At 35.0% G+C, this 24,867-nt stretch overlaps 1 protein-coding gene across 20 annotated transcripts in view; it reads right to left on the minus strand.

Annotated features, from left to right (window-relative positions):
• Positions 1-24,867, minus strand: part of GPHN (gephyrin) — a 291,218-nt gene that overhangs the window by 58,731 nt on the left and 207,620 nt on the right. For 11 of the 20 annotated variants that reach the window (XM_068684230.1, XM_068684237.1, XM_068684240.1 and 8 more), the window contains 2 exons: positions 17,057-17,113; positions 8,700-8,741 (listed from right to left, as the gene is read on the minus strand). The exons of 6 other annotated variants lie outside the window; for them this stretch is intronic. In XM_068684230.1, coding sequence (XP_068540331.1) covers positions 8,700-8,741; positions 17,057-17,113 — 99 coding nt within the window. The remainder of the gene's footprint in view (positions 1-8,699; positions 8,742-17,056; positions 17,114-24,867) is intronic. 3 more of the 20 variants (XM_068684245.1, XM_068684236.1, XM_068684246.1) reach the window with 1 other exon arrangement.

Genomic DNA, 24,867 nt, shown 5'->3' on the forward strand with positions numbered 1-24,867 from the left:
ATGCTTTCTGCATTAATGAATTCCTGTTAATGATTTTGCTTAAGCTTAACATTTTTATTTGAGACAGGAGCATCAAATTTGAAGGGTTTCAAGTACAAGATCAAGAACCAGTGAATATTGGTATGGAAAATTTTTGAATAATGAAAACAGTGATCATTATATTCACTGATGTATATAGTACTTGGACTAAAATTCAGACTTATACACTTTCAGATATAAAAATGGACATAGCTCTTTTAAATTAACGTTTAAACTAGGGAGCAAGAATTGTAAGGAAAACAAAGCTTTAGTCTGTGAATCTATCTGTGAAGAGCTATGCTTCTGCCTGTCTGTTGAAGCAGAAACACTCACTATATTCCTCTGAGGAGAATCCCCAAAGTGAAATCAGAATCCTCATGGATGAAGAACTGGATGATTTCAGAGAGTTCATAAGCAATGGAAAGGAGATACTGGAATAGAGCAAATGTTGCACTAAAACTATACTATCAAAGACAAGTTAGCAGTTCTTTTTGAAAGCAAGCAGAAATACAGAATTGCTGGGAACGTGATTTGCACTTAGGATTCTGCTTTGAGCCTTGAAGGCTCAAACGGGTAAGATTTCTTTGGTGCTCTCAAATTCGGCATTCCAGATTGCAAAATCCAGCACAACAGCAATCAGCAGCCTCTTCCCAGCAGTTGTGTGCCCGGCATATCAGGCTGAGAACAGAACATTGATTTGGCTGGGCTTCGTCAGCAGCACAGAACCTTTGAAATTGGCAGAAGAGAAAGGGATATGGAAAATATTGTGAATATGGACACTCCTCTCTTCCAGCTCTTAAGTGAAAAGTGATATGGTAATTAGGCTTAGCAGAAACTTGTTTCCAGGTTACAAAATCACACTTGAAAAACTGGAAAACATGAAGATAGTGTAAGAAGCACTGATGGGAATCCGCCGACATTTGAACTATATGTAACTGACCCAGTGCATATTTAGATATGCACTATCGTGCATATCTAAACTGATTTCCATGTGTCCAAAACAGATACTGTCCACTAGAGACTCAGACAAATGAAATCACGCTTAGAGCATTTACATCAGTGGATACTCCAAAAACATAACAGTAATGTAACAGAAGCCCGGATCTACTTTGGTATGATCATCTAGGCTAATTTTCCAGAGACTTCTTTGGAAGCTGACTCCAAAGAGTTAGACTGCTGCTGGGAGCTGAACCTAGAGAGCAGCTGCACTGAGAGTTATTACTGTTGTAAAAGAGTACAGGCGAATGTACGGCTTCTCAAACAACTGTTTAAGTCCAAGTAAACAGCGAACATTGTATGTTGCTGAGCAGCTTGCCTCTGGATTAAAAAAAAAAAAAAAAAGAGACTGTCTAGAAAGGAAATCTCACAGGCATACCTAATTAAGACAGTTTTGATACCATACAGTCTAAGGTATGGTACAGCATAGGTAAATAGAAAAAAAAATGTTTAAATGGATGTAAATAAATAAATAATAACAAGACTGCCTCTGAAAGGTGCAACTGTAGATTACATATGTGGGTCTAAACTATAATCAATCAAAAGAAAAATGATATTCATAGCTCTGTGACTTGACCTGATTTGCGTCATCAAGGATTGCACACCTCTACCATAAGGCAGGATGGAATGTCTCCCGATTTTGCAGAAGAAGAAAAAAGGGACAAATTCACAGATGGGAATTTAAAATTGAAATGTAAAGACTTATATTTTCTTGAAACAAAAAGCAAAGAACTATAAAGTTTCAAATGAAAAAGGATGGAAATGATTTCTGAACTACTTGATTTTTATAATATAGAAATATATATAACATTACCTGGAATGTATCTGTGATTTTATTATTCCATTTCTTAGTGCCTATGCTTCCTAATTGATACACTGTTTTTTTCTAATCTCTCCTTGACAAATGCATAGTGGGCAAGCATTTTACCAAAATAAAAACAAGCATAAAGTATTACAAATTTGATAGGTTGATGAGATAAGTTTTAAACCAAAAACTTTAATAGGAAATGAGATGACTTTCAAAACCACAGTTTTTACCACTCTCCTGAATGTTAAACAGTTCTTTGTAGAAGAACCTAGTGCTTGGAGTGAATGTAAATGTACGGAACAACAAAAAAAAAAGTGCAAAACTTCTATATGAGGGGATAATTTTATTTGACAAAAGTCATAAGGTAAGTACCATGCACAGAGAAGCTGCAGGATTTAGTATAATTTTGCTTTTATTTTGGATGTATGAAATACTGATGGATCTAATTTGGGATGTAGCACAGTGGATAAACAAACATAAAGTGCACTCAAAGTGCAAGTACAAATGTAGGAAGATATTTTTAAATGAAATTGTAAAAATGAATTGTATTGTACGTAGCTGTACAATGACATTCATCAAAGTTATTCACTTACACCTTGATCAGATTATTGCTATGGTGCACTCTCCTTCCTAATGGAACTTGAAGGTTTCCCATTCCTTCACTTATGATCTGTCATGCCTTTCTTTGTATGTCATCTAGTCCTTATGGCAAGAATAATTCTCTATTCTGGTATGTCAGAGAGAATGCTACATAAGATATTTGTGCAGCTGCTGATCCCAATAACAAGAATGAAGATAGAAGTAGTAATGCTGTTTTCTATGAAAAAAAATATTAGATCACTGTTTTTTCATAAAATTTTGTATTTTAGTTTCCTGAGGAAACCATATGTCTGTAAAAGTTAGAATTCTATTCCATTTGTTTTTCTTAAGCCCAAAGTACTACTATCAGCAAAGCAAAACACAATAAAAAAAGTAATTCTTTAAATATCGATTACCAAATAGAAAACTTTGACCTCTTGTTCATATCCGAAAGAGAGAAACCTACAAATTCTATTTAAAAACTCAACTTTCCATTAGCAACTGTAAAAATATAGCACATGAAAGCATGACTACATCGTAACAGTATAATTGTACAAAACCCAAATGATTAGTATATCTTTATTGGCTCTGTTGTGTTCATTTTTGAGCTGTAGATATCACAGAAACATAATGAATTTTTTTTTCTCAAGATATTTTTCCTCTTTTCAAGCTAAGGATCTTGTTAAAGACACAGCTGACACATTAAGTAACGTTATATCCATAAACAAAATGAAAACCTCAGCATGAATGAAAATGAATTTTTCATCAATAAAGACAGAGCTAACTTGGAAAAACATTATTTCAAAGTTCAAAGAGCAGCTCCATGGGAGAACTCCATAGAGTTCACAAAACAATGAGTTAGGCAAATGCAACTTAATGAAACAGTTTTTCTTCAACGCATTAGTGAATTTATGTCAAATGTTTAGAACCAAATTCTCTATCTGATGGATTTCTGCTTGAAAACAGAAAAGAGAGTGGAGAGGAACTGGTTATACTTATTTCATTTTGTCTCACTTACCCAAGTTACAGCATAACAGGAATGGAAATTAATTGATCTAAAAAATATAAACTTTGTGCCACTCTTGTTTATGCATTATACATTTAAAATAGTGTGTAAAACAAGAGCATAAATACTGAATATAAAACCAGCCTAATAATCCGACCAATAACAAACCCATATAATCTCCTCGTTATACCTGAAAGCCTAAAGACTACGTATGGTATTTTATCTACCTACATTTCTTAGGATTATGTCATACTTTTCTTGCTGTTGTATTAATGGTCTTCAAGAACAGTCCTAAAAACAGAACTTGAACAATATGCAGTTCATGGTTCGGACACTGTGTGTGGATGCTCACTTAGAATTTTCCTTTCAATTACAGTAAATCCATAATTATAAAAACAATACTGATATTTGCTAGTACTTAAGAATTGACCGAACACCATTTCAGTTATTTGACAATTGCACAGTCAATTACTGTGGTCAAATTTATTCTTCAAAAATTTTTATCTGACAAAGTGGTGCTGGAAATTTATAAGTTATAATATCTGAATAAACTAACTCAAAAATTACATTAGCTCACTGGTTAGTAATCTAGAGAGAAGTATTTTTGAAAAAAAAAGAGTAAGAAACCCAATTTAACAAAAGGACTATGAAGTATAAGGGGCTGCCACAGTCTTAAGCCAGCACAAGGAAGCTGGCATACCTTACTAGTGTAAGAGAGACAGAAAAGCTTTTTGTTAAGTCCTGGATGCAGAATTTGCAGATAGGCAGCAAATCTGAAATGCTGGGCTTACCACATTAAGGTTGCTCTTAAGTCTGACTGTCAAAAACAGTCCTCTCTGCCCTTAAGATATAAAGTCCGCCCATACTCAAACCAATTGTGCAGAGCAGTGCAGATTTACTGCAGGTATTGACAGTGGTACTTAAAACCCTCTACCTAAAATGCAATTCTAGATTGTATGCTGGTGGTAAATGCCTGAAAGTCAGAATTGCAGTTCTCAGTCTTGCAACACTGACTTTTCAAAGTAGCCTAATTACAAGGAGAAACAGTTTCTTACCTGACCTCAACTCTAAAGAACAAGATTTGTTTATTTACAATGTTGTGTAATATATACTTTATATAAAATATATAGAATACTTTAACCTAGAACTCTTGAGAATTTTCCTGCAGTCTCTGAATGGAGGTCTGAAGTTGTGAATTAAACAGATAAACTATCTATTGCAGGAAACAGTATCTCCTCCTCCCTGAATATTGCTGGTACTTAATGTCCTGTACTGGTCCCTCTGTTCTGGTATTATCAGGTAAGGATACAGAAGTCTCTGTTGTGTAACTAACAATGTTAAGTATACAGTCAAATCGCATTAATCAGTATGCAGCGAATACATATTCCAAAACTGTTTTTCTGGAAATAATTTACTTCGTGGGAGAGAAAAATAACATAAAACTTTGCAGGTCTTTCATAACACAAGGCATAGTGTTCTAACCACTCAAGGAGCCTAAAAAAAACCCTTGATGTGCTACAGACCTGAATATGTCTTCTTTGCAAACCCTTCTTTTCTTTTTTCTTTTTTAAGCAAGGGGTAGCTCTGCAGTAAACATTTTGCTGCCACTATACTTTCAATCAGCAGATGAATAGGTTTCCTTCATTACGCTTTTAGCCAAACACATAGCACATGCAGAAGCCAGAGGAGAGGAAAGGAAGGAAAGAGAGAGATTGATGCTGGTAATAAAAATTCTGAGATACAAATGAAGATAAAAAATGGGGCCATTGCATACTACTTCCTATAAGTAATCACACAAATTAGGATACTATGGACCTTCTTTCATTGGTCAGTCAGTTTTACATAAAAATACTCAAAACAGTATTTTTAAGATACAAGCTGAACTCAAAAGACTTAAAAAATACAAGATGTAAAGATGATCTGATCTAACCGATTTCTTAAGTGAACTACTTACTGGTATTTAAATTAGATTTACTATGTTTTGTAACTACTGGATAAAGAGTAAATTATAGATGTATTACAGACATTCTGCACTGTACAAGTGCAAAGTTGGCATCATTCCTAATTAATATTTCCACTCTTAGAAAGATCATTTAAGTACTCCGGCTAACAGTAACAAATATTACAAGCATAAAGCTAACAGGCTTTTATGAAGTGGGGAGAAAACTTTATTGCATATCATGAAATTCAAAGAGAATATGAATTTATATTATATTGCTACACCATTTTTGAGTATTAAAGCTCTTACTTCTCTTGCCATGAGGGAATCCTTTTTAAAGAAACTCACTTTGATTTAATTGACTTAAACCAGAGACAGCTTCTCATTCTAGGTCAGTGGAATTGTTAAGGTGCTGACTGAGGGTAGGTAAGTGTGTAATACTACTACCCTATAATGCCTGAAGTTCAGCTAACTAAGAAAAACTTTCTGTACCTAAAGGTAAGTAGAAGATTAAAAAAAAAAAAATCGGCCCATTCCTCTCAAGTCAACATCAGTTGACCATATCCACAGTTTCACCAGTGTAACTGACGAAAATAAAAAAGAGTCAGTGAAAAGATGCCTTCTCTAATTATTGGACTCTTAAGATGGAAAACAACCTCTACAAAGAAGATTCTATTTAGAAAATTAGGGAGCGAATTCCACCTTAAATTCTTTGCAATGAGAATATACAGCACCCAACTTTGCCTTCTGCTGGAAGATCTTTTAATTCTTCAATTGAAGATCTTAAATTGATTTTATGTAACAGCAAAAAAATCCCTGATAGTATACTCACTCTCCTTTTTGTCTACCTTAGTTCTATGATTGCCAATGTACTCAGTTCCAGAGCTTTTCTCAAAAATTAAAATTACAAGAAAATTTCTTGAAAGATGAATCTGCAATGTCTATTTCTGGTTACAGAACTCGTTTAGATCAAGTTATCTTTTATTTTGTCTTTTGCTCTACATCTCAGATGGCACATTTGCTGAACTGCAACTCTATTTCTCTTGCCTATGTGCTCCTGGCATTCTTTGAAGGTCCAAAGCGATTTGTAGATAACTTGGACATGAAAAAATTAAGAAGCTCTGAAACTGTTGCTTAAGAATCAGCTTAAGAAAAATATTTCCTTGGAGTAAGAGCCACAGAAGTACATGTAGACTCAGAGAACTCTGGAATCCTATCAAGAGTGTGGTCCTTTTTTTTCCCCACTGACAAGACATGCAATACAAAACCAATCCTTTTCTTACCCTTGATCAAACCTAACAGCTTTTAGGACTCTATTTAACAGTATCTTAATTTAAGAGAATTTTTAACATATCAATGAGAAGTCAGGAGGTTGTTAACTTACTGCAGCCTATTACTTTTTACAAAATAATAGCAGGTGACAGCAGTTAAGTAAGCTTTGTTGGACACACATCTTGTAGTTATAAACTACACTACATATCCCTTATGGGATAATATCCGGGTAATATCCTTATACTATAGCCTGATAGCTTTGGAGAAGGTTAAATAGTTTTTGGAATCTGATCAAGAAGGAGACCTGTATATACTGATTGACAAGCCACTAAGAAAAACATTTGTTGTTCTTTCAGTGATGCCTCCAGAATGTGAAAAGGACATGGCTGAAGTTGCAGGCAAAGCAAGAGTGCAATTTCTCTGAAAGTGGTAAATTTCCTTCATAATTTCGAAGAGAATGTTGACCATTTTTGCAGGAGAGAACTATCATAGTGGGAGTCTTGGGAAGCAATGTGACATCAAGCTGGAATGCCATTTGATCCAGAGCTGCTTTTTAAATTTCATATAGATCATTCAGAAGAATGACTGGTCAAGTAAAGAGGGCATTTGTCTTGCATCTGTAAGCGCTAGATTTTATTTTTTGCTCTTTGCACTAGCTTAGAAAAAAAACCACTGTCTTGGTATGTGTGTGAGTATATTATTATCTATTTATTCTATATTGGTGTTTTGATGATAATCATGATGAAAACAGCAAGGCTTTCATACAATACAGTAATGAAGCCCAAACTGCAATATACATATCAGGTGCCTTTAAGAACATATACTTGATAATCTTTAAAACAACCTGTCTGCTGGTAGAGCTTGACTGCCGTTATCTGTCTGTGACAGAAAATCTGATAAGCATTTTTCTTCTCAATAACTTTTTATAAGATCTTTTGCCTGTTCATACACTGAAAGTATAAAGCTTTTTATTAATAGGGATAAAGAAGTACTAGAAATGATTGCTTGAGAATGAAGTTTTAGAGAACAAGTGAGATGCATATCAGCAAGGTATTGCTTATACAAAGTTAATCCTGCTTAGGGACAGAGTAACTGAGTAGGTGAGCTCCTTATGTTTACGTTTTGTATCACACTCATTAATAGCACATTAACATCAAGTTTAGAACTTGTCCAATAGTATGAGATAGGGTGAACTATCTTCTTTATAGGATATCTTGTTAACTTTGAGGGATTCTTTTAAAATACAGAATAAATGATCTCTGTGTTCAAAATTGATTCATTATTATGGAAAATCTCAAGTCCACCTTTTTGATACTCATTCATTAATCAATTATAAGCTAAAAGCTAAACTTCACATAGTGGGTCATGGCACTAATTTGACAATATTTCGTAAATTCTGATTTTATCCTATGACTTTGTGGATTCTACTTTATCTTAATATCTTTCCCCTGAAAACAAGGTGTGAAAAGCAAGTCATAAATAATATATATATATATTTTTAATTTTAATTTCAATAAAATATATTTTTATTTTCAAATCTTGCTAAGCTGGTACTATAGCTTATTATAGAAGACTATAGTGAAGTTGATATGGAATTATTTACAATAATATATGTATTTTGGGTACACAGTGGACCAAGCCAGGATTTTGGGAAATAATAATGAAATTCATATATCCCTAGGCAATCTATATCTAGACAAGAAATTAACTATAATGTGATGGTCATTTTTACGGAGTCCTTCCAGTTTCACTGCATCTTGCTATCTGGACATCTGTAAGTCTTTTATTATTCTCCTTTTTAATGTAGCAGAACTAAAGATTCTTTCATTAAATAATTTATGTTTGTATGCTACGGAGTTGTTGTCTAGTTGGACTATACATTACGGTGGTCCCAGACTGGTACAGTGATTTTAAAACCACGCTGAACATGGTTGCAGATTGATCATGCAAAGTTTGCCCCCCAAGCTGATTTTTCCCCATTTGTGCACAGTGCAATGCAAAAAAAGAAAAAAATAAATAAAACCAAAGAAGTGTGATGGGAGAGCAGGTCGACTGTGTGAGAGAACACGTGCAAAGTATACCTCAGAAACACTATAGGTGGATGAGCACGAAGGGAGCCGAGCCTGGTTGTGCAGTGGGGAAAAGAAAACATTGTTAAAAAAGAAATGGTGGCACAGTAAGGGTCTCAGAAGGTTTTCTGTATAGGTGGTTCCAGCACTGAGACAGTAGCAGGGGGTTCATTAAGTTTCCACAACCAGCTATTTCAGAAACTACAAATTTATGCCTTTTAAGGTGGAAGCTTCTTAAAAGAAAAAAAAAAAGGTATTGCATTTATAAAGTAATTAGAACTAATGATGAATCTGAAGAAAAGTGTCAATCCTCCCTCTATGTAATTGATGACATGACTAGAAATCTATACTTAGGACAGTAAGGTATTCTAGAATGAAGCTTTACCAATTTCTTTGATTTGACGTAAGTTTTATTCTAACTTTGCAAAGGTACAATGTGAAAACACATTACAGTCCTTTTTCTTCCCCGTATATCTTTATGTTTTTAGATGCTCAGAACCAGCACTTTGGTAATTTAGGTTTTTCTTCAAACTCAGTTCCCCCAAAACCAGAATAAATTGCAAAGTTAAATGACTAATGGCCAGATATAGGTCAGCAGAAATCTGCAGATTATGTCTCTAAGCAATGTACACAGATGTGATTCCTGAGGCACACTGTCCACTGTCAAAACTTTTCAGCACAGACACAAGTTAATTGGTAACACTACAGTTTTACCAATTGCTTAGGAAACACTTTGCTTATTTATATGAAATACACATTTTTCCATACCAGTAAGCCACTCCTAGATCAGACATAACTCAAATATTAAAAAAGGAGTCTCTGATTATTCATAGCATTTGTTTTTCTAACATAAATATGAATATATATATATTTTTTGGCTGAAAATATTTCCTGTTTTAATTACAAAGAGTAGTCTTTTTTTTTTTCCTTTACATTTGTTATATTTATGATCTGATCACTACTAGCAGTAAATACTAAAAACAGCCTAATAAATGAAATTTAAAAAGACATGGTTCCTATAAGTGCATTAAAAATCTCTCCCTTTTTTTTTTTTTCCTGGGGGTGAAAAATTAAGTATCAGAATTCCCCGCAAAAATTCCTTAGATTTCAGCAAAATTAGTATCTGTACAGCACTTCAGATACATTTATGGTAAAGAACCCAGCAAGAATTTCCACATATTATTAGCAACCACTTACTGATTTAGGTATTATGAAGGACTGGTCAGAGAAGATGTTAGTCATAAAAAGTCGCTCATGAACATTCCTCAATCTCAAATGTGTATTTCATAGTTCTTCATTGAAATGTAAAATACCCCTTTCAGGAAAAGTTTACACTTGTCTCCATTCCATACTTCTATAGAGCTGTTTTTCCTTCAATGAAAATGTTTAATGCTCTCACTGAAAGTATTTTTGTTCCTTTCTGGTATTCTGTACATATGTCATTTACTCTAACTAGGTAACATCACTAATGTAATCTGAATGACTTCACATGTTAAATGTTTATACACACAGTACTTTCTTCACCTGATGACATTTTCTTATGAGAACATGGTATAGTGAGATGGTTTGCAGAAGAACTAGGTCACAAAGAGAAAATTACTTCAGAAAAATAGAGCAGAAAATGCAGTTTTAAGAAATCAAGTATTATTCTTAAACAGTCTATTTTGTAAAAAAAAAAAAAAAAAAAAGAGAAAGAGAACCCCTTTCAACCAAATACAAAGCAAGAAAGCAAGAGACGTTTTTAAAAAGACTGCTCTGAATGCTTTGCAAGAAAGATAAGGTGTGCTTTTGCTTAGAACAGGGGTTCTGCTATTCACCTAAGACTTTTGGATGAGTGTCCAAGCAACATTCTCATCAATAATGTCCAGCCGTTGTTCCCATGTTTTGTTTTGCAATGGCATGGAAAAAGAAGATCCATTAGCCTTGATTTTGAGGGTAAGGATACAAAGAATGTGCTAAGAGCAAGAAACATCACAGCAGCAGTTTTTAAAGCATTAGCAACTAAATAAATCAAAACAGCAATGATAAGGAGGTTTAGACTTCTACTGCACAAAATTTGGAAGAATTTGGCTTATCTGCCTACTCCACACTAACTTACAAGAGGTATGCTAGATACTTTTGCACCTCTTTCATCTTCTCTTGGACATCTACTATAAGTGGACTGCTATTACTCTGTGATCCGATTATCTGTATTTTCACTTGTATCTAGCCTAAACTTACCATTTAACTTCGGTCTTATTCCAAATTAATAATAATATTCGTATTATATTTAATCACTTCAAATGATTCTTATTTTCTTATTTATAGTTTCAGTGATACAGAAGCACATTATAATATTCCCCTCACTAAGATACCTGTATATTTTATTTCTCCCTGTGCTCAAACACCACCCTCCCTATAGTTTTCCCTCAGTCTCACTCACTCAAATTTCTGTTTTTCTTACTCACTCAGGTATAGACACTGAATTTACCTATGCCATTTTTTCGTAATGATGAAATGGAAGGTATGCTCAATGGTTCTAGTCTCAAAATGATCTCATTGTCTTCAGGAAAGGATTTTCAGTTCTTACTCTCACATACCACAATTCTTCACACAGTCACTGCTGTTTATTTTCAATGGGATCACATGATGAGACTGTTTAATCTGCTGCATACTTATAATTTCCTGATTGTTTCTATGCCATTGCTGTCTCATTAACTTGTCTCCTTTTTTGAGCATCTGCCTGATTTCAGTATTTTGTAATCTGATGTTAAAATTAAATGTCAATACTTTTGTAAGCTCCTTTGATGATCCTGCAATCTATCACCTACTCTGCTTCCAACCTGTTGTCATATATGATGTCTAGTGATTGATCTTTTGACTCTTTCGTCCAGTTTGAGAGAGGGGTCATCTCTCCTTTTATTTGTATATTATCTGACAATCCCTCCGTGTTATGTTTGATGAAGATAATGTGCTAACATTTGAGCTGCTTGGCTTTTTTTTCCCCATGAACATTCATATTAAGGGGGACCAAATTTCTGCTAGTCACAGAAATTCCCCACTGCAAGGATTATTTTACACCAACTGAGCACCTGTTCAAAGGCTGCAAGAGCCATCTGTCATTTGTCTGAGCGCCACACTACCTTGACTCAGATCTTTAATAATGGAATATTATGACCAGGAACAAAAGCCCCATAAATGTAATCCATCATGATCAAAGAAGGCAGATACTTAAAATAAGATAGAACACTGCATGCAGGAGACTGTAGTTTTTGTGAGACAACTCTATGTTTAAAAAAGTGTTTCATGTTTCATTAAACATTATCTATGGACAGAATGTGGTCTCTGCTATGTATTCTGAGAGCTTTTTTCTTGGCTAAACCCAGAACCTTTGATTTGGAACTATTCTGATCAAGGCCCACACAAAAATTGCTTCATATATTACTTTAAACTTTGTGCAGAAATTCTGTATTTAGATTTTTATATATATATATATATTTGAAAGGATTTCCATAATATATTTATGCAGAATTAAAGCTTGCATTTAAAATGAATCTTAGCCTCCACACAAAAAACAACAACAACAAAAAACCTTCAGAACACAGTCTGAAGCAGTACTGTTCTATTGACTCTATGCTGAACTTCTCCATACTTTCAGGAAGGTACCAATTTTAGGCAGGTGTTATGAGTTCTAAAATATAAACCAGTTAGCTCTTTCACTGTTGATCACCTCAGTAGCTAATGCACTTTGTTATTGCTGCATTAATTTGAACATGTACAGGGATGCCAACAATTCCATGTGATAGAAGACTAATTTTTCTAAACAGTATTTAAGTTCAACTTCAAAAATAGGCCTCTGGGAGGTTCAAAGGCTAAAGCCATGGAAAGAACTGGAAAAGCTTCAAGGAAGATGAGTGAAGATCTCAAGAAGAGACGGAAAGTAAGACATCTGGTGAGGATAACATTTTTTGTAAATGGCTATGTATTACTGCTGATATTAACAGTAATTTTTTAGAATCATAATCACTCAATCCCCCCCAAGACTGCTTAATTAACTCAATGTTTTATGCATGTTTTCAGTGCAGTATTATTTTAAGTATCTGGCAGGTTTTCTAATCTTTTAATGGAATCTGGGGTATTCTGCAGAATTCCATTTCCTACATATTTCTAATGGCCTTTGACTTTAATGTGGGAAACACGTCTTTGCAATTCATTCTGAAACAAAGGTTCCACCTTAACAGCATAGACAAATGTGCAATAGCATTATATGTTCACTTATGGTGCTGGCCATCAGATACTATACGTTCCCCCTCCCATACCATTCAATACATTTGCTACGTTGTAGGAGAGTTAATAACTTACATCTAAACCCCTTTCCAAAAACAGTATGGAAGACAATGAAAAGCATTTTACAGATGAATTATTAACAGATCCCTCATTATTTTCTTTCCAACTGTCAACTGTTTAAGAAGGATTTATTCTATTATTTAATCAGGCATTTGTATATTGTCTTTTAAAATGTTGCCTGGTCTAAAACATCCACTATTACAACTTGAATCACAGTGGCAGTGAAAAGCAACAGTTTTTAATTATGTTATTATACTTGCAATGTTTCCTGTTTCTTAAGTTTTAAGAAACTTAAAGGGCATATGCAGAATATATGAAATGGTTCTTAGCTCATGATCTGACTTCCTTAATGACACTGCGTAGGGTATGGAAACACAATAGATAAAATGGCACAAAGGAACAGAACAGTTTCATGTCGATTAGTTCTCATAATATCTACAGTTAACAGTGTCACAGCTTTTCATTTGAAACTTTTCCCCATGTGACATTCTATGGAATAATGTGAGACTAAACCACTGTTTTTGTAGTACGACGTCTCATGGCATTTTTTTCTGACTTTATGTTTATTCACTAGTACTACAACATGAATTTAAGAGTGAGGAGTCTAAAATAAAGGATTTGCTTTGTTTTGATTATCACTAAGAAATTTAGCATGTCACCAAACCTAAAATATCACACTTTATTCTCCCAAAAATGTAATTCTGGAAGAATTGCCACTGAAAAGATACAGTGTTTTCACTGAATGTATTTTATAGAATGCTGCAATGTATTAGCAGCTCAGTTTTGAATTTGAACTGTGAAAAGATCACAAATACGCTCAAGGACTTCTATTTGACAGTGAGTGGATATCAGCAATATGTCAGATACATAGCTGGATATGCAAAGGCATCCAAAAGGGGTAAAAATTACCAAATCATTATCATTATCAAAATTATCTTTCACTAAATAACCATGGTGGATTATGCATCAGAATGGCAGTATTGAGAATAATGACAACAGTCATAGTGTATGGAAGACACAAACGAAACATGAATCTAAAGAACTTAATCTGAGAATCTTCACAGGATAGATGTTCAAAGGGATAAAAGGCTATAACTTTTACATCTACTGTACTCCTAACTGTCCCTTTTTTCTCATTTTCATTATACATCAAATTATGTCACTTAAACCAAAATTACTTTTACCAAATTAATTGCTGAAAGGCTGATCTGAACTTACGAGGTGAAATACTAAACGTAAGGTACTGGTGCCTGTATTATGTTACATTTGACTAGCTTTTTAAAATATTTCTGTGAAAAATGGTTAACTTTACAGGAGTTTCATGACTGATAAGCTAGATCCTGATCCTTTTTTCATGTTCATTTTTTTTCAAATGCAATGAATAAGACATGCTGCACTTTTTTTTTTTTTTTTTTTTTTTTATATTAGAGGAGTCTGCTAACAAAACAACCAACAAAATTTGCAAAGCTTGCATTGAACCAAATGCTAACCTATTTTGTGAGATAATGTAGGGACCCAAAAAGATTAAAGGCAAAGATGGGGCAAATATAAACATATACTTTTGGTTTACCTTAGATCAGCCATAGTTTTCAGTTCACCTAAGGCTATCAATCACAGGCAAAAGATACAGTTCTCCTCTAAACTAAGGATACCTATTTCATTTCTTGCTAAACCTAATATTCAGGAAAATTTTACACATACAACTTCAGTTTTGGAAAGGGATTTTTTTATCTGGTGTTAAAGTCAAGCAGTTTGATTAGCATTCATTAAAATGTAGTAGGATGTTCTTTTAAACAAATCCTGTCAATTAGGTCAGGTTTCTCAAACACATTAAAAATGAAATCCCAGCTAGAAAAGAAAGAAAACACAAAGGGAAGAAGAGAGTGAAAGGAAAAAGATGGGCATGAGAGGACAAACCAATCAGATTTGGTGTTACCAGCCAGCGGAAGTTTTAAAAAAACAGATCACCGAGTGAAATCGTACATTTACTCGGAGAGAGCATCCTTTGACATTGCCTTCTAGGTGATCTCTGAGCTCCTCCAGCTTTCGATGGAGCTACATGTAAACATCAGAAAATGAATTGAAAAAGCAACCTGTTCTTTTGTCATGTTTTTGTTTTATTTTTTTTCTTTTGTTCCTCGCTTTACTTTTTAAAATAAATCATAGCATATCACATTTCTCACTGCCTCTGGCAAAACATTTCAAGACATTAAAATGCTTTCAACAACACAGACATACAAGCTCTGTAAACTCAGAAACCGGAAATAAGGTATTTTTACTTGATTAGCGTGGCTCTTTTTTTCACTACAGGAAAAAAAATGAAAAAAATCAAGGGACTGATCATTCTACAGCGTCTGAATAAGCTACATTGTTTGTTGGCTTGTTTATTGTTAAGGCAATGATCTAGAATATAATTCCATCACAAAGAGGTAAATGTTCATGTTTGAGAACCTCAGATATTATTTCCCATTCTCTGTATGGATATTTATGTAAGATTTTTTTTGTCTAAATTAGTATTTTGGGTAGTGAAATTAAATCCTGGGCAGTCAGACACAGAAATAAGAATCCTGAATTAGGCATCAATGGATGTTCATAACATAGTAGGTGAATCGCAGCCTTTAAGTAAGCTACATCTTACACATATGCGTTATGCATATAGAATTGCATGTGATGACCCATTGAAATGCACAGGCCACAGTAATTACATACACAATTTTCAAAAAAATTGAAATAGACACTGTGGCTGTCTTCTCTTTTCCCCCAAGTACATTCAGTGATACTGAATGTCTACCACTGAAGCAGTGCCTCATTTATATACTGGGCTCTTCTCATCTACACTGTAACTAAAACCTCTTCCCAAAACACAAGATGAAAAGCTAAAGCCTCACAGACAGTGAGGAATGCTACAGATGCTGCAAGGTATAACTTATATAGCAAATATTAACTGGCTTCTTTTCCTACACTGAGATCAATTTAAATGGTGTCATTACTGGAAAGAGGTGTGTAATTAATCTTTCCCCTCCCCTTCTTTATGCTCAGTGAAATAACATTTTCACAAAGAGCAGCTGTAGAGCAGCATTAGAAAACAGAGAGGATGGCTTGTCCTGGAACAAAGGCAATACACACACATACAAAAACAAAACAGAAGATCAAAAACCAAGAAGGCAGGAAAGGCAAGGAGAGTGCAGAAAAAAATGAATTAGTTAGCGCTTCAGAAAGTGCTAAAAGGAAATAAAGTGGAAAAAAAGTGAAAAATTGGGTGGTTGAAAGAGGCAACTGTTGAGATGGAATCTTAACAGAATGGCCTGGACTGCATGTGACCAGCATCTCGGTATAGATTATGTCCTGTACTTTAAACCATCTATTAGAGTGTAACACTATTCATGGGTGGGTACTGATTTAGGTATCTGCCTGTTAAGTGCTCTAAATATTTGAATATGTCTGTATAAACAGAAAAAGGCAGAAAAGGGAACTAATTATTAGCAAAACAGTGGCTCCATTCTTATTAGTCTCACATGAATCTCTCTCATTTCCTCTTTATTTATTCTTTTTCTTTCTTTTTTTTTTTTCTGATTTAAAGGCTAGATATGGATGAAATATTCAACTTTCTTGTAATGGTCTTTTGCAGAATTAAATGCAAGAAGTGTGAGCACTATATTTAAGATGAGAAGCAATAGTCTGAAGATGAGTAAGTCACTTCTCTATGTAACAGGCAGTTAAGAGACAACAAATAACATAGATCAGAGAAGTGGTTTAATCATGATCACCAAATTACAGGCACATCAAGAAAGTTGTTACTATCTTGTATTTGTGGTGACATTCAAAGCTTACAAACTGGCAGCCTGCCTTCTGTAGGTTGTTCTATGTGTAGCACAGAAACAAACAAAATGTGACCCAACAGCAATAAGAATACTGAAATAAAAATGATGGGATGGTGAGAGATGGAAAAGCCCCTTCCCTCCCTCCCCTCACCTCCCCGTTCAAAAGGAAAAGTGTAGGCTATAGAAGAAAACTTGCAAAATAAATGTTAGAAACATATTTACTTTGAGGGATCCAACTCTACTAGCAACTCCTTTGCTTTCATCCGGCCGTCTAATTTGCTACAATGGGGGAAGATGGGTAAAAAAGACAGAAGAATAAAGAAAAAGTGAACTTAAAAAAATTTCCACACAATCAGTTAGCAGTACATGCAAGACATTAATTTGACTCTCTGAGACACCTCTAGAGGACAAAGACACAGACTCTCATTTCTGAAATAAATGATGCTTTATCATGTCATTTTAAACTTGCTTTGTTGACCATTTGATTTTCAATATATTACCAATCTGGCACATATTTTGCATGCTGAATTCACTAATAGTTATGAATGAATACATGTTACTTATCTGATTTGGGTATGGAGAATAATGAAGTCCTAAAACTCTAACTGAAGAAAAAACCACCCTGTATCTTCTACAAATCATATGATCATATGCTATAACTGGGAGTATCAGGCATAACAAGTATCACCACTGATACCTGGCAGAATGCAATACAGATTCCTGTTGACCCAGGCCTAGAGATTTTAGCCACTGCTATCAAGTTTCCCAGTTAAAAAATATGCTGCCCAACCAGAAAATTTTAATGCCAGACCAACATTAAGTTTTTATTTTAAATATACAACATGTATAAACCTATCACCAATATTTCTTATCTGATCACTCTTCCTTTAATAAGATTGTAAGATTTTTTCCTAGATGATGTAGAGAATGGAAGAAACAAATGAGGTAGACACTCAAAAGGCCTTCTATTGCTAGAAACACACAAAATAATAGAAACACACATTCATTTACATCAAGAGCTTCTTTCAGAATTGCTGAATCCAGTAAATAAACTTTTACCAATAAATTAAACTTGCATCATGTCCCTTGAAGTAGAGAGGAAGAAGACTATAAAAATGACCTTAGGGATACAGGGATATCCTTTCACTTGCTAGTCTTAATCAAGACTGAATTGAAAGCTTCCATTATCTGATGGTTGTTTCAGAGAGTATGTAAAATAAAGTCCCACACAACTGAGGCAAACCTTTCAAACCACACTAACTCTCTTTACTTCAAGAAACCTCAGCAAGGAGCCCAGAGACTGAATGAACTATGGAAATTCAGCTATGCTTTATGCTGGCCAGGACACACTAGCAAAAGCAAAAGTTAGATCACTACTATTTGTTTTTATCTCACCAATGGACAGCTAGAAAATTCCATATGCAAAACACAGTGAACTTGCTTTTTTTAGTTGCACTAGATTCTCAAGAAAATAATGCAACTAAGCAATATATTACTGATTTAAATATTCAGTTCTGATAGGATGTACACTAATAAATTACACTGGAAACATTTATGAAAGTTGTTGCTTTCCTTTCCTAGTTTTACTGCATTAAGATAGTATGTTTTGAACTCTCAAGTGAAACACCCGCACTACAATTCTGTTGAGACTCCAAAACAAACTCTAAGCAACTCCAGTGCAGTGATTGAGAACAAACTGTCATTCTTAAAAAAGATGTGTCCTTTAGAACACAGATTCAGCTGAAAGATATGCAGTTGTAACCTATTTGCTCCATTTTTTTCCATAAAAAAACAACCCCTCTCCAAAAATCACCCACCCTCAAGAGGAAAAAGAGAACCTTATTTGAAAAGAAAGTGACAGGAGCTAGAGCAAAGATACGTGGCCTGATATCCCATCTGAAATATTATCAATCCCAGACAATAAGGCATAATCAAGTAAAACAATAAGTCATGCTACTAATTTGAAGCCTTTTCCAAATATAATGTTTTCAATTTTGCTTTGAAAACTGAGAAGTATACAGTAAGAAAAAAATAAATATCGTTAATCTTACATAACAACATGGAACCAGGACGTAAGGAAAAATGCTACATATCATGGAAATTTGGGGAAAAGTTTCAAGTGGTAGCAATTTGCATGTCCTTCAGGGAAACATTTTTTTTTTTTCTATTACTTACCAGTTTGGTAGTGTGGCTGCTCAAGCTGTACTGAAGATTTAGGACTTAGTCAGAAATGAGATGGGAGATATGACAGGTGCATATAACTGACATTATTTACTCTTTCTGTCTTCAAAATATATAGAGAAATACGTACACAATCTATACATTGTAAGCAATGAAATTATAAATGCTTGAAAATATAAATTTAAAGGAAATAAGGTCAACTCTTGTTTTACATTCATAGCACAGTCAATTTGCATGGTAACATGTTTTCTATGGGAACCTTAAAATAGTTCAGCATGGAACTTGGATGCTTCTCATGGGATGCATCAGAAAGATATGAATATTGCACAAACTATACTGCGTATGTTCTGGGAGTTAAATAGGGTATTACCAAGAAGGCACAGTAGAACAGGAAAAAAAAAAAAAAAGAAACATTTTGTCATGGCAAATGCCATGGAAAGAAATGCAGGTGTATCCTTATCTCTGGTCAACTCCTGTCTAGAAGTTCTAGGAGCTAAGTGATAAACCAGTATTTCAGAAAATGGCCATGGATTATATACTCCTCATTTTTCAGACACTCAGCTAGACACAAGAAGCCATCATAGATGAATCCTTGTAGCTACAAAAGATCAGAATGAAAGATTGTGCACCTAAGTGTTCCAGATCAAAAATACATACACTTCTATCCCCATCAGTAACCTCTGGTTTTGTGATTGCTATTTATTATTTTTATACCATAACGCAAGACAAATTAGTAGATAAAGAGGTGAGGCAGGAGTGACACTAAGTAGCTACTGTCAAAATTTTACCTGACAGAACCAAGGGTTTTGGAACAATATGAAAGAGGAAAAGGAAGATATTCCATTTAATGCAGGAAGAAAGGTGTTTGGCAGGAAACAGTCCTGGAAGATTGGCAGGGTATAATACACTGACAGTTAAGACATGCATTATATATACATCTCTTTCCTATTCACAAAGGAATATCAATAGGAGTTAAGAGGTAAGAATTAGCTACAGGTGTCCCTATCCTGATCTCTGAAGAACAAGGTGGAATTATAACAGGAGAATGATGAGAGACAGGAAGCCTATGGAAGATAATTTAGGAAGCTGGGAAACCAGAACCAAACAGTGAGCTCAAAGAGTGCTCAAATATGCTCAATGGTCTTGTTAGAAGATGAATGAAAATTGTGAGTACCAAACACCGGGAGCTTCGTGTTTTCCAAGCAGAGGTCTCATATACATTTCATTATTATTCCTCTATCTTCTAGTAGTGCTGACAAGAAATTGACTTGTTTATCTTTACCCCTGCTTTTACTCTTGTATAATTTACAAAGCCCAACACTGAACTTATATAGACCGGTTGATATAGTCACACATCATAAAGGACAAACAACCAAACCACGGGCTAATCTGAGATTCTGGCCTTAGTTGGGTATATTTAAAGGAGGAGTTCCACAACAGCAGAATTCTTAGCACTGTCCATCTCAAACTCCTTCCACTTCCTGATAATGCATCCTGTTCTTGCTATTCCTGCTTACCGTGTCTGACAAAGAAAGCAGAATTCTGCAGGACCTAGAGATTTCACGAGTGTGTTTTCATATCCACAGTCACCCAAAGCTGAACTTGTCAAACTTTTCTCCAAAATCCTGGCTAATACATGCAGTTCATCCTGTCAAAGCCTTTTTGGTATGATCCATTTATTTAACACCAAAACTGAATAAATGCAATGTTAGCAATGGAAACTCTTTATGGTACTGTTTAAAAAGATGTTAAGTTCTGTATTAAGTGGTTCAGGTATGCAGTGTTGGAACCACGTTAATTAAAATCAAGTGATTATATCACATGGCATCCAAACCTAGTTCAGGTTGTTTGCTGGACACATAAGAGAAACATAAAAGCTATTCTCCTGCTTGACCACTACTTCAGAGATCAGCGATGAATGGTAGGTAAAGAAAACTATTAGCATTACTTGTAGAATATTATCATACTTGATTATTTCACTGGGTTTACAAATAAACATTTCTGCATTTGTCAAATGTGTTAAACTACATATTCCAACAGCTGTGCCAACAACTGTTTTCTTGTTCTTTAGACAAGAAAAAAATCCCCATTAGGTTGCAGCAATAACTCCCTGTCATTGCACCTAACTTAAGGTTCCCTTGAGCTCCTTACCTAGTTGCCTTAAGGACTGTGAAGTTAAATGGTGTGAATATCCTGTCCTGAATCCTAACTCATAAAGTGTAATTGCATCGTATTTGTCAATGTGACTACACATATTGTTCATACATATTTATTAAGATGTTCCTTTTTAAAACAGATTTTTGGCTGTGAAGCAGTGATTTTAACACGCTTGTATATACTATGAGAAAAGAAGACTTCCTTTGTTTTTCCAGTTTTACCTGCCATTAATTCCTTCCAGTTACTGTTTGATCTTAGAACACTGGGCATCAGGGTAAGATGGGGATGATCAGTTTTGGGAATCTGAAGCAATACATACTGTGCATACAATGCTCCTGCTGTCACTGCTGGACCACTTCCTTTATCAGGTTTCCAAAATATACTCCAAATCTCTCTCTTCTCTTCCCCCCCCCCCCCCAAAGGGCTGTTCAAGTGAGAAAGGTAGGACATGGAAAAATAACAACATGGAGAACCATTCTCCAGTCCAAGGTTGCTTCAAGAGAAGTGGCATGATTCAGTGAAGAAGTAGATGGATATATAAAAACAACATTAAAAAGATCTGAAAGATGAATGTATTGAGAAGACAAAAACATAAAAGAACTTACAGAAGATAAATTAATTATGAATCACAATATATTGAAACAACCCTCACATAAAATAGGCTCTGGAAGAACATAACATATTAGGAACAGGGATACTTCAGAGCCATCACCAATGGCTATCATTTATCAGAATCCTGGATATTCCTTGAGTTGATACAGTGCATTCAACTAGAGAAGAAGGTGGTCCAGTTGATGAAGAGAAACCATAAAAGCTATACTATGCATACTATTACATTATTCTTTTTCAGAAAAATATTCTTGAAATCTCACACAGTTCATATTAACAGAAACATGTATCTCAGAAATATAACCCAACTGACAACAATTACACATCAGTTGGCTAGCAACAAAAAACTTGATGTATTGGCCAGACCACTGAAGGGAAGTGAATCCAAAAGAGATTAAATCTTATGGAGGATGCTTTTTCTGACCCTTAGCAATGTTCATTGAAGTTCACAGTATGGAACTAACTGGAGATAATATGACACACGGAAACAAGGAATAAGCTGTCCATATTCAGTAGCTGGCAAGAAGTAATTTTAATTAGTGATGCAATTACATAATGCTTGTCAACCAATCTGATGTGTGGGACTGTGACTGCCAACATCCAAATAATATATCCTAAAATACTGATATGTGCAGTATTTTTTACTACCTTTGCTTGCCTGACCAAGAGAAGAAAATACTGATACAGATATCTGAACTCCAGTTACATTTGTTTTCTCTCATAAGAAAAATGCTGTACATCAAGTGAGTAGTTTTGAATGGTAACAAGATTAATATATTTTTAATATTGCAGCAAGTCACATTATTTTATGTTAAAAAATGAATTATGTAAATCTTTTACACTCACACATGAAAAAGATTTTCACTTTTGCAGTTTGAGGCAAACACCAATTAGCTGAGGCTTCCTAAATAAATGGTGAGTATTTTCAAACAAAGGGAATAAATACTACTTTAATGCAGATATACATTCTCACCCAGTAAACATATTCACTTCTATGCATTATACTGCAGTATGAGATGAATGTTTTATTAGGGTTGGTGCACTTCTTGGGTATGGTAAACCTACAAAAACATAATGTAGACAAATGCTAATGGATGCCAACCAAACATCGTTATCATACTGTCACACATTTAGTTCACACTACCTGCTCTTACGCTATTCCATGTGCAGATACGGGAATAAACATGCTGCAGGTGGACAAATCAGTGGTACAAAGTAATGCAATCTCACAGCTTTGCAGTTCAGTACATGAACATCACCACCAGATCAATGCTCTGTTAACTCACATAGCAGAAAAGATAACATAACCACATCCTTACACAGGAGACTTTGTGATACACTGGTTATTTTATACCAACGTGTGGCAGCCCATTTCTTTAGGAATATTTATTGACTTCTGTGAAAATTAATGGTCAGAAATCAACGCGAAAAGTTGGTAGGTAAAATGTGCAGCCAGGGCAAAACAGATTGCAAAAATACAAGCATTATGCCACTATTCCCACTGAATTAATATCCTAACACTCATTTACACTGGACCTCTAGGTATATAAAAGTTAGATCCTTACTTTCACTATGCAGTTAACAAAATACACAGACTTTATGCTGCTGATGTCACGAAGAGATTGTAAATGACAAGTAACAGAACAGAAAGGTTACCCTTGGGAGAGGCATGCATGGCCCAAGTGGGACAGTATGGAAATCACACATAAGGCTCATGCTGATTTCAGAGGAGGCTGGAGATCTGAAGGCTTAGTTAGCCTGCACAGAGCTGCTTGCTAGTGAGACTACACTGTTCATCCAAGCAAACTGATTCAAAACAAGTTAAAATACTTTATGCTTCACTCTATTACAGAGGAAACTCATATACATAAACAAGTGTTAGTAGTTTTAGTACTTTTACTACTTTTGCTATTAGTATTCTATAAACAAGTAAGGGTTTCCATTTCCAGCTTGTCCCAGAGCTTTCAACTGCACAACTCTCCTGTCACACGGCAAAAATTCCGCAACCCTTTCTATCCACTGAAGGTTACTTTTCTCCCAAGTCTTCCTGACCACATCCCTCTCTTGTCTCATAGAGCTGTTGCTACCTCCTGCCTCCAGGACGCTTCCCTACCACTCCAAACCACTCTAAGCCCTGCGGCCTCATCTCTCAAGAGCCACAAATACTCCCCCTGCTCTATACCAGACCTCTGCCACTCAACCCTCACATCAGATTTCTCTTCAGTTCAATACTTTCAATCATTTCATTTCAGCCCCACCTTTGAGCTTGCTTTTATTGGCTTCTGGCACGTATTGTTCCCCCCAGTACCTGTAGTATCATTTATTCTCTGGCTTTCCCCACAAATGGGAACTGAATTTGAACCTTGTTCTCCTGGTACAGCTTTTGGAAAAACAAGCACTTATTGCATACATCAGAAATCTGTATGGGCAAGCAGGGAAGAAATTCTTGTTTAAGAAAAAAATAAAAACATGGCAAATCCTAGGTGGTGAAGTTCTGAAGTTCTTACAAAATGACAACTGAGTTCAGAATGTGCAGCTCTTTTGCCTTGTTGCCCTAAGTTGAACTGAAATTCTAAAAGCTGCAGTATACATAGGGATGTTCATATTTCAATAGAGGACAGTATCCTTTAAACATTTTAGACAATAAGCTAGCTTCTATCAAAGATACCTTGGTGGCCACGGTGAAAGCTGTCACATCAGTGAAGTCACTCACAAGTGACCTGATGGGGGGACAGGTAGAATATTAGGCAAACCAGCTAAGAAATTTGCTCTCTTCGACCACTTTTACAGCAAAATTAAGGGAGAGATGTTTGCATTAGCATTTAGTGCCACAAGGGAAGATCCCACCTGTATGAAAACAGATGGGCCAGTGGGACTTTAAAAAGAAGAGTAAAAGTCTTTGAAGTCAAACGCCTTTAAAGTTTGTTTTCAAATATCTGTAATATCCTGTACTTCATCCTTTGTGCTAGGCAGGGCTAAGTTTAGAAAACCTGCGTATAGCTTCTTGTCACATATATTTCCTCATATCTACACCTCCTGAAGAGCTGAACTGTAAAAGAGAAGTGGATGGGTTTATAAGGATACTG

Source organism: Anas acuta, chromosome 5 (assembly GCF_963932015.1).
Source record: "Anas acuta chromosome 5, bAnaAcu1.1, whole genome shotgun sequence".
Taxonomy (NCBI): Eukaryota; Metazoa; Chordata; class Aves; order Anseriformes; family Anatidae; genus Anas; species Anas acuta.